The sequence below is a fragment of the Aethalodelphis obliquidens genome, unplaced genomic scaffold (assembly GCF_003676395.1).
Source record: "Aethalodelphis obliquidens isolate GAN/ISIS:26980383/991018 unplaced genomic scaffold, ASM367639v1 scaffold8, whole genome shotgun sequence".
Lineage (NCBI taxonomy): Eukaryota > Metazoa > Chordata > Mammalia > Artiodactyla > Delphinidae > Aethalodelphis > Aethalodelphis obliquidens.
This window is the reverse complement of record NW_020837952.1, coordinates 8,636,246-8,653,369: the sequence shown is the minus strand read 5'-3', so window position 1 is coordinate 8,653,369 and position 17,124 is coordinate 8,636,246. Positions and strand designations below refer to the sequence as shown.

The 17,124-nt window shown below is 40.0% G+C and overlaps 1 protein-coding gene across 8 annotated transcripts in view; it reads left to right on the top strand.

Annotated features, from left to right (window-relative positions):
• Positions 1-15,428, top strand: part of LRIG3 (leucine rich repeats and immunoglobulin like domains 3) — a 47,675-nt gene extending 32,247 nt beyond the window's left edge. For 3 of the 8 annotated variants that reach the window (XM_027106856.1, XM_027106863.1, XM_027106861.1), the window contains 11 exons: positions 410-481; positions 2,651-2,722; positions 3,239-3,402; positions 4,003-4,116; positions 5,504-5,824; positions 7,627-7,908; positions 8,893-9,345; positions 10,115-10,273; positions 12,126-12,269; positions 12,360-12,635; positions 13,902-15,428. In XM_027106856.1, coding sequence (XP_026962657.1) covers positions 410-481; positions 2,651-2,722; positions 3,239-3,402; positions 4,003-4,116; positions 5,504-5,824; positions 7,627-7,908; positions 8,893-9,345; positions 10,115-10,273; positions 12,126-12,269; positions 12,360-12,635; positions 13,902-14,146 — 2,302 coding nt within the window. In that variant the 3' untranslated portion in view covers positions 14,147-15,428. The remainder of the gene's footprint in view (positions 1-409; positions 482-2,650; positions 2,723-3,238; positions 3,403-4,002; positions 4,117-5,503; positions 5,825-7,626; positions 7,909-8,892; positions 9,346-10,114; positions 10,274-12,125; positions 12,270-12,359; positions 12,636-13,901) is intronic. The other 5 variants (XM_027106858.1, XM_027106859.1, XM_027106860.1 and 2 more) reach the window with 5 other exon arrangements.
• The last annotated feature ends 1,696 nt before the right edge of the window (positions 15,429-17,124 follow it).

Here is a 17,124-nt window from a genome sequence, read left to right as displayed (position 1 = left end):
GTCTTCAAATTGACTTCCATTTAGTCCTAAACTTCTGTGGGTGATGAAGATATCCATGGGGTGGGTGGGTAAGGAGAAAGTCTCCAGTATTACCTGCTTTATTTATTAGTGTTCTGAGACATTTTACTTGGAATAAAGTTTCTGCCTCTTTGAAAAATCACTGCTTTGATTTAACCATCAGAGTAACTTCTCGAATACCTATTTTTGCTGGGTTCTCTGTCGAATGCTTTGCAACCATGCTGAACCATATGACTGAAATAGATGGCACGGATACATTTTTTTAAGGATATCTTGTTTAATTGAAGAAAATAGAATATTCACAAATGATTTGAAAAGCAATTCTTTTCAGGAGAGTTGCACTCCACAATGGCTTTTACTAACTGTTCCATTATAATTTTTTTTTTTAAAGGATACTCCAGGGAAACCGGATTCGATCCATTACCAAAAAAGCCTTCACTGGTTTGGATGCATTAGAACATCTGTGAGTAGCAGGAATTTAGTTACCCTAAAGGCAGTCTGAAATGGTTATCTACTTATATGTCATGAAAGGTAACACAAACTAGTACATAATTTTGTTGGTATCCTCTCAGTGCAATAAAATATACACATCTATCCTTTGTCCTTTGTCTACCTACCTACCTACTTGTCTGTCTGTATGTCTATATGAAAGTATAAGTGTACAGGTGCATATTTCTTTTGCCTTTAAGGGCATTGCTATACATCACTTTGGGGTTTTCTCTTAGTTATTTCTCTCAAGCAGTGGTATATTTAATTTTTTTAAAAAACTACCATTTATCACACACCTACTGCACATCAGGCATTATGCTAGCTACTTATTTATATTTTCTCATTTAATCCTCACGAGAAAACTATTTAATAGCTACTATTATCTTAATTTTTAAGTTAAGATGCAGTGGCTCTGAGGGTTCATTGGTTCCATCGGACAGTTAAGAAGGCAACGCACATCTTAACGCTCAAAAAAGACAATCCCTCCAGTCCTGGAGAGTGACAGGAGTTTTAACACTACTTTGAGAATTTTGTTTATTGTTACTGTTGTTTAATTATAAAGCATACAACCTGTTTTTCCTCCTTTATTCTTTTTCTCACTCTCTTTTGCAACTAACCTGTAAGTTAGCAGCTGACAGAAGCAGGGCTCAAACCAGGGCAGCCCCTGCTCTCATAGCAGCTCTTGCCTTCACATCTTCTGCCCCCAGTAACTCCTGGCACACATTTCTGAAATGACACTTAGGCACTCGAATATTTTCAGGCACTAGGAGCACAGCCTTGATAGGAGTCAAAGCCTGCAGGAGCACAGAGCCAACCAGCTTCTGATAACCGTGGGTGCACATATATGTGTTCAGTGGGAGTCTGAAGCAGCAGAGTGTGTCCACCCTGACTATTAAGGAATGCTTATAGCCAAAAGTTGTATTATCTGTTAACCTGGACAAAAGTTATCATGTAAGATACACATTTGCTTGGTACCGTCACTGGTGCTGTGTGTTTAGCTGTTAGTCTGTGCACCACCATCTTGCCGTCTTCGCAATGACTCATTGGTTGCAGGGAGCTCTGGATCGCCAGCCACGCCGACAGTGTTGCAGGGCAGGTTGTAGGGGATAACTCTGCAAAGCGTCATCTGGAAAGGCGGGCCAGTATTGCTGGGCTCACTGAAACAAATTATTTTCAAAGGGAAGCTAGCCAAAAGGGTTTGTCATCTGACCCATTTCATTTCTGGGAAAGTGGAGTTAGTGGATCCGTGGGGCATTCGCCTCTGCTTCAGTTTCCTAAACCTTCGTGACTCTCTCAGCCTCTTTCTCTGCCCACGTTTGGGACCTCGATTCTGTCTTCTGTTGCCGCTTGTCTCATTCAAAATCCCTTTTCTCCACCCTCTTAAAGGAAAACAGAGTAGTAATCACTGTGGAGAGGACTTTAATCCAGAGCGCTCATAAGCACCAGTTAAAAATAAAGCCAGCCCAGAACATTCTCTCATTTTATAAATGTCCTGCCTGAAGTGTTTGTTGTTTTGTTTGTTTTAGTGAGAACCTCTTGTCTGAACACCTACCTGTCTCCCCACGAGTGAGTTGTGTGTGACAGAATAGGCTAGTGACTGAGAACATAGGTTTGGAAATTGAAAATAATTGAGTTCAAATCTTACCTGCCCCTTTCACGCCAAGCCAAGGTAGTTATACCATCTGCTTTTGGGTCGATGTGAGGATTAAATGTAATAATATGTAAACGTAAATCACTTAACATGGTTGCGTATCATAGAAGGTATTCTATACATGATGGTTTTTTAAAAGCATAATTACGAGGAATTTTATTTGTGCATTTAAAAGTTACTAATGGTTACTAATTTGAATAATAAGAAGTGTAATAAAATAACATGGCAGAACAGCTTAGGCCCTTAAGAGTCAAAAAACCTGTATGTGGTGATATGAAATCTCTCTCACCGTAACAGAACCTGCCTCTGATGCAGATATCCTTGTTCTTGAATCCAGGCTTCCTAATGAGTTCTAGTCACCCCCATTTGTGCATCTCAGCACAGAGAGTATTTTTGTGGCGAATGGCGTGGGCAGCGTGGGCCCACCCTTTGCCTGAAGGCACATAGTGACCATAATTCCCTCGAATGTATTTGATTTGCTTGCTTTTTCAGAGACCTGAGCGACAACGCAATCATGTCATTACAAGGCAATGCATTCTCACAAATGAAGAAACTTCAGCAACTGTAAGCTTTTCTTTTCCTTCCAAGAGTTTCACATAAAGCATGGAGGGGGAAACTGACGTGGGGTGGATTATCCTGGATTATGTATCTATAGAAAATGTCTGGCACATTCATCACATCACTTAACTTTTGTTACCAGAAAGCAAGAGGAGTTGGTTTTTTGTTCCCTTTGTTGAAAAGAGGAGTTTCTTTTTCTTTCTGTTACAAATTGGCGGTTGAAATTTGTGGGACCCAATACAGTACAGTGCCTCATCACAGTAACCAGTTTTCAGTAGTAAGGTATTTTTGGTGTATCAGCACTTCTGTCTCTGCTGGTCGGTAAGAACACCACCACCAACAAAAAAACAGTGCGAGTTCCATGTCTTGCATTTTAAGATGGACTATAGAATATTTAGTCCATGGGATGTGTGTATTTGGTTTCCCCATTCATTGCTTTGTTAATATTTACTTGAGTTTAGTTTATACTTGTAGAAATCTGCATTTCGTACAAAACAAATTGAATGTAATTACTCTCCTCAGGCACTTAAATACATCAAGCCTTTTGTGCGATTGCCAACTAAAATGGCTCCCACAGTGGGTGGCGGAAAACAACTTTCAGAGCTTTGTAAATGCCAGTTGTGCCCATCCTCAGCTGCTGAAGGGAAGAAGTATTTTTGCTGTTAGCCCAGATGGCTTTGTGTGTGGTGAGTGGAACTATGGCCTTTGACTTTTTTATTCATTCTTCTTTTTTTTTTTTCTCCCATTTGTCCAAATAATGGACTTCAATAAATTTATGTTCCCTTAATAAAGCTCTTATTTCTGCTGAGGTAGATGAGAATGGATCTGTAGCTTGCTGAGGACCACAGTTTTACTGATGGAAGGAAAAATTTTTTCTATAATTTATAAAATTGGCATCAGAGTGGTTTGGTAGAAAGAGAATGATGTTGGATCTTGGGAGAACTGAAGGATAGTCACAGCCCTGCTGTGACTGTGATTCCCTGAATCTCAGTCTTCACATCTATGAAATGGGAGTGCTGCTCTCTGCTCTCCCCAGTTCCGGGGGTTGTTGAGAGGCTCTTGTGAGCTCAGTGAAGAGACTGACTTAAATCCTGTGCAGATGCTGTTTATGGTGAGTAGAAAGAGAAAATTATTAGCTAGTGATTTATAGTCTGCTAAAAATTTTACTATTAGTGGGTAAAACATTACAAGTAACAGAAAGTTTGAGTTTATTGTAAATAAATGTAAGTTCCATTGTCTTAGCATCTAAGCATCTCAGCGTTAGAAATTTGCTTACCCAACTTCAGATAGCAGATCTGGATCAAAAACCCAAGTTTTCCTCTCTCTGGTGCCGTCTTCCATCTGCTGCACTACACTGCCGTTTACTATTTGCTGCCACGGAGACCTTTGTAAAACTAAATGTGCGTACAGAACATGAAATCAAAACTTGTTTGAATTTTAGTATGTGTGTTAAGATACTGCAGAACCTAATTCTACGTTGGCCTTTAAAATTTTATTTAAAACTGCTTTGCCTAGGATTGTTTAGCTAAGTACAAGAAAACCATATTTTTTTTAGGTTGCAGCATTAAGTGGTCCCAACAGTTTCTGGAAATAAAACATCTGATGTAGCTTTTGGATCTAAGTAAGCATTTGGCATTCATCTGTAAGGGCCTGAGCTATTCCTTTTCCATGGTCTTGATTTCTCAGTTCTGTAGTCTTCGAGATATGAACTCTCTATTACTTTGAGACACACACACACACACACACACACACACATGCATGCACACACTTTCCCATATCTATATAGTACCCATAGATTTTTTACCAGATGAGAATTTTAGAATAATCACACAGAAGAAGAAACTATCTTGATTACAGCATGCAGGCGTGGCATTGGAAATTACCTGCATTGCAGTTGTCAGAGGGTCCCCCATACCCCATTCATAAACACACACACACACACACACACACACACACACACACACACACGTAATTTTTTTCAGAGCACCCAAGTAATACATTTTGGTTGCTTTAAGATGCTTCCTTCTGGGTTTAGACCATCTCTGAGAAACTGAAGTTCAAAAAGGTAACTTTTCCAAAAAGTAACAGAGAACTAAAAATAACTGTTTGGAATGAAAGAGTTGCTTAGCTGTAATTATAATGTAGCTCTGACAATGTGGCACCGCGACCTGATGGACTGTCCACTCTAAACTCCAGGCTGGAGCCAGGGGCTCACAGGGAGCTTGAGAAATGCTTTTCCTTTCACTACAGGATTGTTTTTTCCTGCTCTACTTAAAAATGACTGGTCTTTTTAATGAGTTCTATTTTTGGTAAGTGGTGTTAATTTGCTGCCTTTAGTGGTATTGATTATCATTATTGATGTTCGATTTCTTAATTTTTCTGCTTATTTATGAAGAACATGGGGAAAAAATGCAGTTCCTAATAGCATTTCAAGATGATCCATGAGCCTGGAAGTGTCTTAACCGATTTCTTCTTGTATTTATGTTAAAAAAAAAAAAAAAAAAAAGCCAAGAGGTCTGCAATAAACTGTATTCCAATATATCAGTCTCCTCCCAGTTAATGATGGATAAATAGGGCTCAGTCTCTAGTTGAAATGAATGAATTACTTTATAAACTCTCTCCCAGTCTGTTATTTTCAACACTGGGACTGCTGGTCCATCTGTGAAACATACACAGAGGGTAAAAACCTAAGCCACTGTTTGTTTTGAGTTTCTTGGTGTTCAGATCTGAGTAGCATTTGGACTCAAGCTTAAAACTGTTTTGTTTCCTCCTCTCCATTTTGAACAGATGATTTTCCTAAACCCCAGATCACAGTTCAGCCAGAAACACAGTCGGCAATAAAAGGTTCCAATTTGAGTTTTATCTGCTCAGCTGCCAGCAGCAGTGATTCCCCAATGACTTTTGCTTGGAAAAAAGACAATGAACTACTGCATGATGCTGAAATGGAAAATTATGCACACCTCCGGGCCCAAGGTGGGGAGGTGATGGAGTACACCACCATTCTTCGGCTCCGCAGTGTGGAATTTACCAGTGAAGGGAGATATCAGTGTGTCATCTCCAATCACTTTGGTTCATCCTACTCTGTCAAAGCCAAGCTCACAGTAAATAGTATGTGATCTGACTTTTCCTTTTGCGTTTAAAGATATGTTTTAGAAACATATTTCTCATTTCCTCTCTTTTTCTTACTGCTAACCCTATCCTCTGCTCTTACAGTTCTCCACCTAACCCTTCTCACTCCACAAGATTAATAGTCTTGGTTAAGCAAGCAGTTTTTGTGTTGAAGACCCCATACTTAGTATGGTGGGTAACCAAGATGAACCAGACACTTTTTGCTCTGTGAGAGTTCACAATGTACTGGTCTGATGTGGGAGGCCATGAAGTGTAGAGTTAAAGGATATCACCTTTTTTTTTAAAATGAAGTATAGAAAAAAAAAATGAAGTATAGTTGACTTACAATACTGTGTTAGTTTCAGTTGTACAGCAAAATGATTCAGTTATATGTATTTTTTTCAGATAATTTTCCATTATAGGTTATTATAAGATATTGAATATAGTTCCCTGTGTTATACAGTGAATTCTTGTTGCTTATCTATTTTATGTAAAGTAGTTTGTATCTGTTAATCCCATACTCCTAGTTTATCTCTCCCTTTCCCCTTTGGTAACCGTAAGTCTGTTTTCTGTGTCTGAGTCTGTTTGTTTTTTATATACATATAAGTTTATTTTTTAGATTCCAGATATAAGTGATAATATTTGTCTTTCTCTGTCTGACTTCACTTAGTATGAAATTCTCTAGGTCCACCCATGTTGCTGCAAATGGTAATATTTCATTCTTTTCTATGGCAGAGTAAATATTCCATTGTGTATATGTACCACATCTTCTTAAACCAGTTATCTGTTGATGGGCACTTAGGTTGCTTCCATGTCCTGGCTATTGTAAATAGTGCTGCTATGAACATGGGGGTGCATATATCTTTTTGAATTAGAGTTTTCATCTTTTCCAGATATATGCCCAGGAGTGGAATTGCTGGGTCATATGGTAGCTCTATTTTTAGTTTTTTAGGAAACCTCCATACTGTTTTCTATAGTGACTGCACCAATTTACATTCCCACCAATAGAGAGCACACCACCCTTAGCTCAGAGATCTGGGTTTGAACCCTACCACTCCTACTTACAGCTGTGGAACTCTCAGCAAGTTACCTAACCTCTCTGTGCCTCCTTTTCCACATCTTTCAGTTAGGAGTAATAGTACCTACCTTATAGAGGTATGATAATTGTTAAATAAAATAATTTGTGTAAAGAACTTAGCAGAATGCCTGGAATAGAGTAAGTGCTCAGTAAATGCAGTAAGCTTTAGCTGCTGTTCATAAAAGTGTCTCATCCTGTGCTTTGTGTGGCAGGTAGACAGTTGTACAGTTTAGCATTTAATTGTTTGTATCTTTCATGGTAGAAAATATGATTCATTAATGCATTCATTCAATAAATGGTTGCTGAGGCCTGACACATCGAACAAAAAATTGTGGGACAAAACACATGTCTAAAGTCATAGAATGTTAGAGCCAGGAGGGACTTAAAAAAAAAAGAAAAGATGGTGTGGTCAGGGTAACAAAGAGACAAACTCATTCGCCTAAAGTCTCACAGGTAATTATTGAGGAAACTAAAAAGCAACTGGAAAATAGCAGAAAGACCATCAGTCTGAAGCTCAGGTGACCTGTTTCATCCTGACTCCATCATTTCTGTACCTGTGTAACCTTGAGGGAGTACCTTAATCACTCCATCTCATCTTGCAGTTGGAAATAACCCCTGCCTTACTATGTCAGGGACATTCATAAGTATCAAAACAAAAAGGGAATGAAAATGAACCTCTCAAACTCCAGAATGCTAATTGCCCATGTTGTGTCTCTGATTTCAGTGCTTCCTTCGTTCACCAAGACCCCCATGGACCTCACCATCCGCGCTGGGGCCATGGCACGCTTGGAGTGCGCTGCCCTGGGACACCCGGCCCCACAGATAGCCTGGCAGAAGGATGGGGGCACAGACTTCCCGGCCGCGAGGGAGAGACGCATGCATGTAATGCCCGAGGATGACGTGTTCTTTATCGTGGACGTGAAGATAGAGGACATCGGGGTGTATAGCTGCACCGCTCAAAACAGTGCAGGAAGCATTTCTGCAAATGCAACTCTGACTGTCCTCGGTAAGTGGATATTTTCAGATTTTGTGATATACGTTAGTCTTAAATATACCAGCTCACCCAAAGGCCCTAAGAAGCTGTGAGAAGTTGTGTCCGAAGTTGAGAGGGTGAGAGATGATCATAGGACACTGCCCTTTCCTGGAGGGGACAATGGCTTCTCAGAAGCTTTGAAGTCGCGAGTGTGTTACATCTTCAGGCCTGTGGCCAGTGAAATGAATCTGCTCCCTCCCATGTGAGGAGGGGGAAAAGTAAATGCTTTGATGCTTTCCCTTTTGCAGGAGTCACCTTTCTCTGCTCTTTCCGTCATGCAGTCTCTACCAGAAGTCTTAACAATGTAAAGAATATAAGAAAATAAGTGTATAAATAGATAGAAAGGGCCCTAACTTTTTTCTCAGCCTCCCATAACCACTGTGGAAATCTGAGTTCATCTTTTATCATTTACCTAAACAGATGCTTTTTAAAAATGTGAGCATGTTAATCATTTGTGTATCTTTGAAAGAGTAAATCAGAGGAACCTATGAACACCAAATAATAAAAGTAAATTATTTTCAGAATTTTAATATAGGCTGGGACATCTAGCACTAGGAAGTTTCCCTTTAAAAATGTAAACATTCTGATTTTTTTCATCCATCAACACACAGTTGTGCTTGAATTTATTTTTATACATTTTCTAATTCTAAAAAATGTCTAAAATGTTTTGCTTTGCCCCACTTCCACCATCCCCCAGCCTTGCCAAGAGTGAGACAGACTGAGAGAAAGGAAATAGTAAATATTATCCTTAACTGATGTTATAAGTAAATGACAGCCAAATGATAAAATGAAATCCCAGATGCTGTATACGTGTGTAGGGTCTTAAAGAAGCATGGGCGTGAGGTTGTGGGAGAATACAGTTTTCAGCTCCCACTTGAATAAATTTAAGCGCGAGGTCTTATGCTGTGCGAACCCTAATTTCATGTCGGAGATTAAAAACATAACTTGTCATTTCAGAGACGCCATCATTTTTGCGGCCCCTGTTAGATCGAACTGTAACCAAGGGGGAAACGGCCGTCCTGCAGTGCATCGCGGGAGGGAGCCCTCCTCCCAGATTGAACTGGACCAAGGATGACAGCCCTTTGGTGGTCACTGAAAGGCACTTTTTTGCAGCAGGCAACCAGCTGCTAATCATTGTGGACTCTGATGTCAGGGACGCCGGGAAGTACACATGTGAAATGTCTAATACTCTGGGCACCGAGAGAGGCCACGTGCGCCTCAGCGTGATCCCCACCCCCACCTGCGACTCCCCTCAGATGACCGCCTCGTCACTGGACGATGATGGATGGGCCACCGTGGGCATCGTGATCATCGCGGTGGTTTGCTGCGTGGTGGGCACGTCACTCGTGTGGGTGGTCATCATATACCACACACGGCGGAGGAACGAAGATTGCAGCATCACCAACACAGGTGTGTCAGCAGAAGCCTGGCACAGGGTGCAGGAGTCGTGTCTGTGCTTATGGTCCCACCGTGATTTCCTTCTGAGTGTGTGTCTCACAGTCTCAGGCCGTGTCACAAGGGTGACTCATTTGTTTCAAAGCTGCAGAACTACGGTTAGCTAAAAATAACACCCTGGCCCAGAATAAAGCTGATGGTTAAAGATGAGTGCTTTCTGTCAAAACCTCATCAGAATATCCTGTTGGCTATGAGAGACGATCCAAATCACAGTGTAAACCAGTCTGACCCTGTCACAAGCTGGTGATGGAGGACCAGGAAGAGCCCTTCAGTCATGAGGCTCACACCGTGCCGTCGTTTTTCGATTTGTCATGTGTGCATGTGTGTGTACAGGCATCTAGGGAAGATTCTAGTTATTGGTGGGAGAGGGGCTTTGACTTATATGTGCAAAACTTCTACATCAGTGAATAATACTAAGTTGGGAATATGGCAGAAATCAAGCTTAATTCAAAACCTTAGATACGCTCCCATGAAAATTACCTTTACCTTTGTCAGCATTTGTTGTTTTTGAAATTTGGGAGGAATATCCCACAGGCCATAAAGTAGAAAGTCAGCTCAGGTGCCCCAGAGCAGCAGAGCCCTGGTTTGCCTTACATCAAGGTTTTGCAAGAGTCGACTGATGTGATTTGAACCGAAAACCAAGCAGAACATACCGTTCATCAGGGAAGCCCCTGTGGCATTTACGATCATTCTTGGTTAATGGAATGCTGTTGTTTGATTCCAGATGAGACCAACTTGCCGGCTGACACCCCGAGTTATTTGTCATCTCAGGGAACATTAGCTGACAGACAGGATGGGTACGTCTCCTCAGAAAGTGGAAGCCACCACCAGTTTGCCACTTCTTCAGGAGGCGGATTTTTCTTACCACAACACGGCAGTAATGGTACGTGCTTAAAATGAACGTGGGCTGTAGTTGTTTTGAAATAACCCAGTGGAAATTCAAATATAATATTAATTTTCACAAGAAATTGATACCCGCATATATGGAGGGCCCTGGCCCAAAATCACTAGCAAAGCTGAAATTAAATAGTTATGCCCTTCTCTTAAATACTAGACAAATCTTTGTTTCTAGCAATAACAGAAGACAAGTAGGTTAAATAAAATTTAATTCCACCAGGCGATGTAATACTTCCTTTACGTTGTAAATGTTCTTTGGCCCTGGGTGTTCTTCTTACTTAAATGACATTAACTGGTTTCATGTGTGGTCTTAAAAAGTCAAAGGATTTAAAATTGTTCTGTTAGAGACATCTAATACTGACTCTCACTTTAAGAACTGTATTGTTTAAAGAATAATAAGGAGTCAGCATAATACAAGGGCATCAGCTTGGTTCAAGACCCACTTCTGACATTCCCTGCGTAACCTTGGGCAGCTATGATCCTTCCCTATTAAGTTGTTGTGAACATTAAATACAATGATAACGGAAAATGACACATATTAAGGGCTTAGTAACTAGCAGCTAGTGACATTATTCTCAAACATCTTACTATCTTTTCCCACAAGTGTTGATTGAATATCTGCTCTGTGATGGACTCCATAGTTGGGAGGGAAGAATATTTGTTTTCAGTTTCACAGTTTAGTCAGTGGTGAGACAAAAAATTCCACAAATAATTGCAGAGTGCTTGGCAAGGCAGTGATAGAGGGTATAGAGATAGAAGATTTGAGCAAAAAAACTGTAGTCCTGGGCTTCCCTGGTGGCGCAGTGGTTGAGAGTCCGCCTGCTGATGCAGGGGACACGGGTTCGTGCCCTGGTCCGGGAAGATCCCACATGCCGCGGAGCGGCTGGGCCCGTGAGCCATGGCCGCTGAGCCTGCGCGTCCGGAGCCTGCGCACCGGAAGAGGAAAAAACAGAGAGGGGCACACGTACCGAAAAAAAAAAAAAAAAAAAAAAGCTGTAGTCCCTGTTAGACTCATTTGGCTGCAAAGAGCAGAGGCCCAAGCTTATTCAGCTGGAGCAGGGTTTACTGAAAAGATGCTTACAAAAGTCTAAAGGGACAGAACTGGAGCATAGTAGTGCCATGTTGCCTGGATGCTGGGGCTGGAGATTGGCCCCCCCCTCAGAGCAGCCCTAGAGGCCACTGGCATTACTGAGTCACATTCTGCACACTTGCTTCTCGCTGAGACCACCACCCACCCTCTGAGTGCCCAGTTCTTGCTGCCCAGGTACATGGTCCATCATGGCATCTCTCACCCTCATGATGTCTCTTGTCCTTCAGCTGCTGTGTCCGCTACTAACCAGCATATCATTTCTGGATCATTTAGCTCAGATACTCATGGATACGTTTTTGTTTGTTTGGCCGGGCTTATCTTTGAGCTGGCCATTAAGAGGTCATTGGTTAAATGCCAGTGCGTTATACTGGTCATCAGTGACTTTCTGGAGGAAGCAGGCAGTGCTGGCGGCATCATGTGGTTCACACCATGGCTGCTTCAGCTGCAGTGTCCATACACAGATCAGTGTCTCTTGGAAACTAGGTGGGGCCAGCAACGAGGTTAGCTCCAGTTCAGTGGTTAATCAAGTCCTCCTTTAGTAAGATAACCACACATTTACGCAGTTACTAATCCGTAGGCATCAATAAATTTTGAAAAAACTCTACCATAAATTTCTACAGTGTTTCCTTTGTATAATAGTCTATCTAAACTTTTCATCTATAAATATGGAAACTGTCAGAAGTGGAGAGAGACTGTTGAATGGTACTTGAACAAAATTGATTCAGTGACTAAGATGTGGTTTTTAAAGGGACATGCCACATTGACAACAGCAGTGAAGCCGACGTGGAAGCTGCCACAGACCCGTTCCTTTGTCCCTTTTTGGGACCCTCAGGCCCTGTGTATTTGAAGGGGAGTGTGTATGGCTCAGACCCTTTTGAAGCCTATCATACAGGTATGTGGTTTTCTTATCTGAGTTCCGTTTCCTGGAGAGACCTCCAGAAGCATTAACTCTGTCTCCGGATATTGTCCCCAAATTTAAAAGGTTGTGGTCCTGACCCAAGAACAGCTTTAATGGAACACTTTGAGTCCAGTTACATAAAGAAGAAGGAGGGCTACCCGTGTCCTCATCCTTCAGAAGAATCCTGCGAGCAGAGTGTCAGTGATACAGGATGGCCTTCCCATGTGAGGAAGTTACTCAGCTCTTCTTACTCTCAACACGAAGGACCTGGAATGAACAACTTATGTCTGAACAAGTCTTCGGCAGATTTTAGTCCAAGTCCAGAGCCAGCATCGGTTACTTTGAGTAAATCTTTCATGGGTAAGTTTATTAAATTATTAGACACCTTGACTCAGGACCCACATTCCAAGTTGCATGCAGGAGAGCTATGAGAGCTTTGAATGCCAGACTGGTGAAAAGTAGTTTTTGGTGTCGTTTTTTTGTTTGTTTTCCTTTTTAACGATGCTGTCGTGACATTGTATTAGTGAGTATCTTTGTTTCTAAAAGCAAAGGCAGATGTGCGGATTTTACTTGATTATGTATTTAATCCAGCGCTAGGCCTTAGGAACTTTCTGGGCAACTCTGTGTGTGGCATCATCTAGAAGACAAGAGTTTTGGAAGTGACTTAGGAGTGCAGTTTGTCAGTCATGTGGAAAAAGTGGTTTTGGGCTACAACAGCCTTTGGGGTGGAGTTGTGTGCACAGCATGACTGTGGTTTGGGATGTCTGGTGGCTTATAACTGAACTCACAGTCAAAGGGCAGACGGCGTCCTACCTGGCAGCAGCTGCTCATTAACCAAGCTGGACTACCTCCCGTGAAGGAGACTGTCAGAGCCCTAAAGCCCTCAGTAGTGCTGGTGGACACTGGCAGGCGCTGAGGTTCATCTGTGGTTTTTTTTAGTCTAGTGCAGGGGGACGATGAGATGGAAGAACTGAGATCATCTTTTCACTGCATGGAAATACGGAAACATTAACCACAACTTTTTTTTTTTTAATAGAATTTTAAAATACTTTACCCAGCTTTTAAGAAATTTCATGTTTTGTCATGGTATCATTATTCATATTCCTTTTTGAAAAAATGAAAATAATATCTTTTACATGACTGAGGCAATAATTTGAGTCAATGGAATAATAATTTGCTACTAAGGAAGAAAGGGCAAGACATACGGGTTGTTTTGAGAGAAATGTGCTATACTCAGGAACAGTTGACTTGTACGTTACTATCCAAATGCACTTTGTGGAGAATTGGGGGCTCTCAATTAATACAGCTAGGACTCGGGAGAACTTCTGTTGGGGAACTTCATTGCTCAGTGATGAATGTTACTGTAAGTCCTGAGACGTGGTAAAGAAGGGCTGCTTGTATTCAGTGGATGTGTGTATAAGAGGGGCACACATGCCCTCAGCTCCATTCTGTAAGGTCTTTCTCCATAGCACAGATATACAACCATACACCTGAGTCCCATGATGTGGACTTGTAGAACGTCCGTGGGGTATTCACATTCATGGGGGAAGATGCTTCTTCATTTGAAATGCATTTTGTTGATTGCTCCGAAAGGCCCCATGTGCTCAAGGGGATTCTTTCTTTCAGGAACGTTTGGAAAGCCTCTGAGAAGACCTCACCTGGATGCCTTTTCAAGCTCTGGACAGTCATCAGATTGTCAGCCAAGAACCTTTCACTTGAAAGCTCGTTCTTCCCCGAACTTGGACTGTGAGTCAGAGGAAGATGGGAAAGAAAGGACAGATTTTCAGCAAGAAAATCACGCATGTACCTATAAACAGACCTTAGAAAACCACAGGACTTCAAATTTTCAGTCTTATGACTTGGACACATAGACTGAACGGGACCAAGGAAGAGTTCTAACATACTACCTCAAGTGGACTTTTATTTAAAAGAGAGAGAATCCTATGTTTTTAAGTGGAGCTATGAATTTTAAAAGGATAAAATGTCTTATTTATACCAATGGACCAAAATTACAAAAAGTTATAAAAATTTTATACTGGGAGTAACTTTCATATAAGAATACCTTTTAAAACTATTTTACTATTTTATAACTTTGCTTTATGCAGAAAATATCTTATGTAAATTAATGGTATAAATCCATGACTATTTTATGTATTTTTATAATGCCAGATTCCTTTTTATTGAAAATGAGTACTAAAGCATTTTAAACAATAACTGTCTTGTACGTTTTTTGAATAGAGGTCACTTCATTTTAGTTTGCACATTACATTTAATAAATGTGTCATTTTGACCCCAAGCCCCATCTATACGAGAACAATCTTCATTATTTTCAACACATTGTAGGCTTAGTGATTTCATATTATGACGTCTCACGTTGGTGAAAATTGCATTCAGCACGTTAAAATATGAACACATGATTGTTCTTCGTACCTCCCAGGGTGGTTGTAATATAGACTCAAACCAGGGAGCTCCAGAGATCTGAGGTACACTAATTTATTTCTAACTCTACACATGAAAAGATGTGTTGTCGTCCAGTGTACTGTCGTACAACCACCATTGCTGAAATCACTGCTCACGCCACGTTTCCTTAATTATAATAATGCTTTATGTCGTCTAATGCTTTGTGCTTTTCCAAATAGTTTCACATCCACCATCACTTTGATTATAACAAGAGTGGTTTATTTCGCATTTCTATAGTTAAAATGTCTAGAGCAGATGTGGTGTTCATCCTCTGTTCCAGGTTATAATGGGATGCTGGTGGAATTCTTTGCTGTGCTTGGCTTTCTCCTGAATGAGCAGTTCTTACAGAAAAGGTACGCTTAAGCTATTCTGCAACATTCTTGAAGAATTAAAATATTTTCCTAATTTGGTCACCACAATTCTACTTGTTAAAAACTGAGTATCCAATCTGTTACTTAAACGTATACAGTTATTTAAAATACTTGTTTTAAGCAGTATATAGGTGAAAATATCATTACATGACTGGCCTATATACACATACAAAAAAGAATATAGTCATTTCCAAAATTAAGTGACATAGTTTGAAGTAATTGAATGAAACAAACATTAAGTTTACTAATTCAGACGGTGAAACTTTTTTTTCCCTTATTAGCACTGAAGAAGTTCATATAGTACATTAAACTTTAAAATCTACTAACCTGTTGAAGGTGTGAATTTATGTCATTGTCGGTTCTTTGAACTAAATTACAAGCATGTATTAGAAAAGTAGATTCTTCTCGGAGGGTTTGTTGGGGGTAAAGTTTTCCTATTTAGTGAGTTTAGAGCTTTGTTGTTTGTGAGCCAGAAGCCTGGAACCCAGATTGCAGTAAGATTTTCCTCCTTTAATTTAGACACCAGAGTCCAAGACAGGAAGTTGATCCTTCCTGGGACCACCAGTGACTAAGAGCAGAGAAGTGATTTTGTATGGTTTGGCGTTATCATATTGCTAGATCTTCCAAATCGTGTTAATTTGTCTTCATTATTGCCAGATGTGATCCAGGCATCGATAAGGGGTCTACGCAAGGATTAGGAACTTCTTTTAAAGGATTTAATTTTTCCGGACTTAAGCGCAAAGGTTTAAATCATTAACACCTGAAATTCAAAAGTTAGATTCACTCTACATTAACGTGATTTTTCTTTTACTTTTCTTGTGTGCTGAAACTTATGGATGACATATAATCTTAGCTGTCTGGAGAAACAGTGGGAGCTTTGCAGGAAAAGAATTTGCAGGAAAAGAATACCTATAATTTTGAGACTCCATATTGAATTAACAAAGTGAATCTAGTAGTTTAAGATATCCTAAAATAACATAGACTTAATTAAAAATGTAGATAAATATCAAATCACTTGACTTATTTATGAGAAAGAATGCTTACAATTTTCAGTTTGATCTTTCTGTGCTTTGTGGTACAAGACTTCTTTTACAGTGTATCTTAATAGATGTTCACACAACTTTTATATATTTTCTCTCAATTCCACTATTGGCACTAAATGATGGGATAGTTATTGTGTATAATCTTATCTGTTTTTTTAAGATATTGGGGAATAAATATTCCTTAATTGTGGTAGGCAACGTTTTATAAAAATCAAATTTCTATGAAACATCACCATTTATTTTCAGTTAGAAAATAACCAAGAAAGAAAGAAAACCAAAAAAAGAAAGAAACCAAAAGTTATTTCTCAGAATAAAGCCAATGGTAGTTACCATTTTAAAAACTTGATAGAAAAAAGAAGGGATGATTTGGTATTTGTACACACTTGAGGAGTTTTAGTCCTCTTGATTTAATGTGATAGGGAGTACTTTACAACCAATATTACAATAGATGTGCTACCCTGGTATTTTTCAAAGAGAATGAGAACCAAATGTCATTGCAAAATGCCTGCTCTGTCTCTCCTGCTCTTGGAATCTGCAGTGATTGGAACTGTGTAATGGGATAATTTAGAACTCACTATTTTTAAAGACAGCATTCTTTTAACACATTGAATAACACAATGTCCTGCCAAAGAAGCTATTAAAGTCTTCAGAGAGGGGTACGGTTTCTTCATGAATTGAATAGCTTCAATATTCCAGAAATATCCCATTTCCGGAACTTATCATTTCTGTGGGGCATTTCTTAAACTAACGTATAGAGAGTACTGAACAGTCTCGAGAGGTTTCAGATTTGACCTAAAATGGCTCAGAGGTACTTTAGTAGGTATTTTCTTTTAAAAGAGAAGAGGATTTGCCCACAATATTTATACTGAATTATCCCAATATTTGGGGCCATTTGGTTTTTGGTTTTTGTTTTGTTTTGAGAAATGTGATACTGGTAGGGTGTCTTTTTTTTTTTTTTTTTTTTTTTTTTTTTTT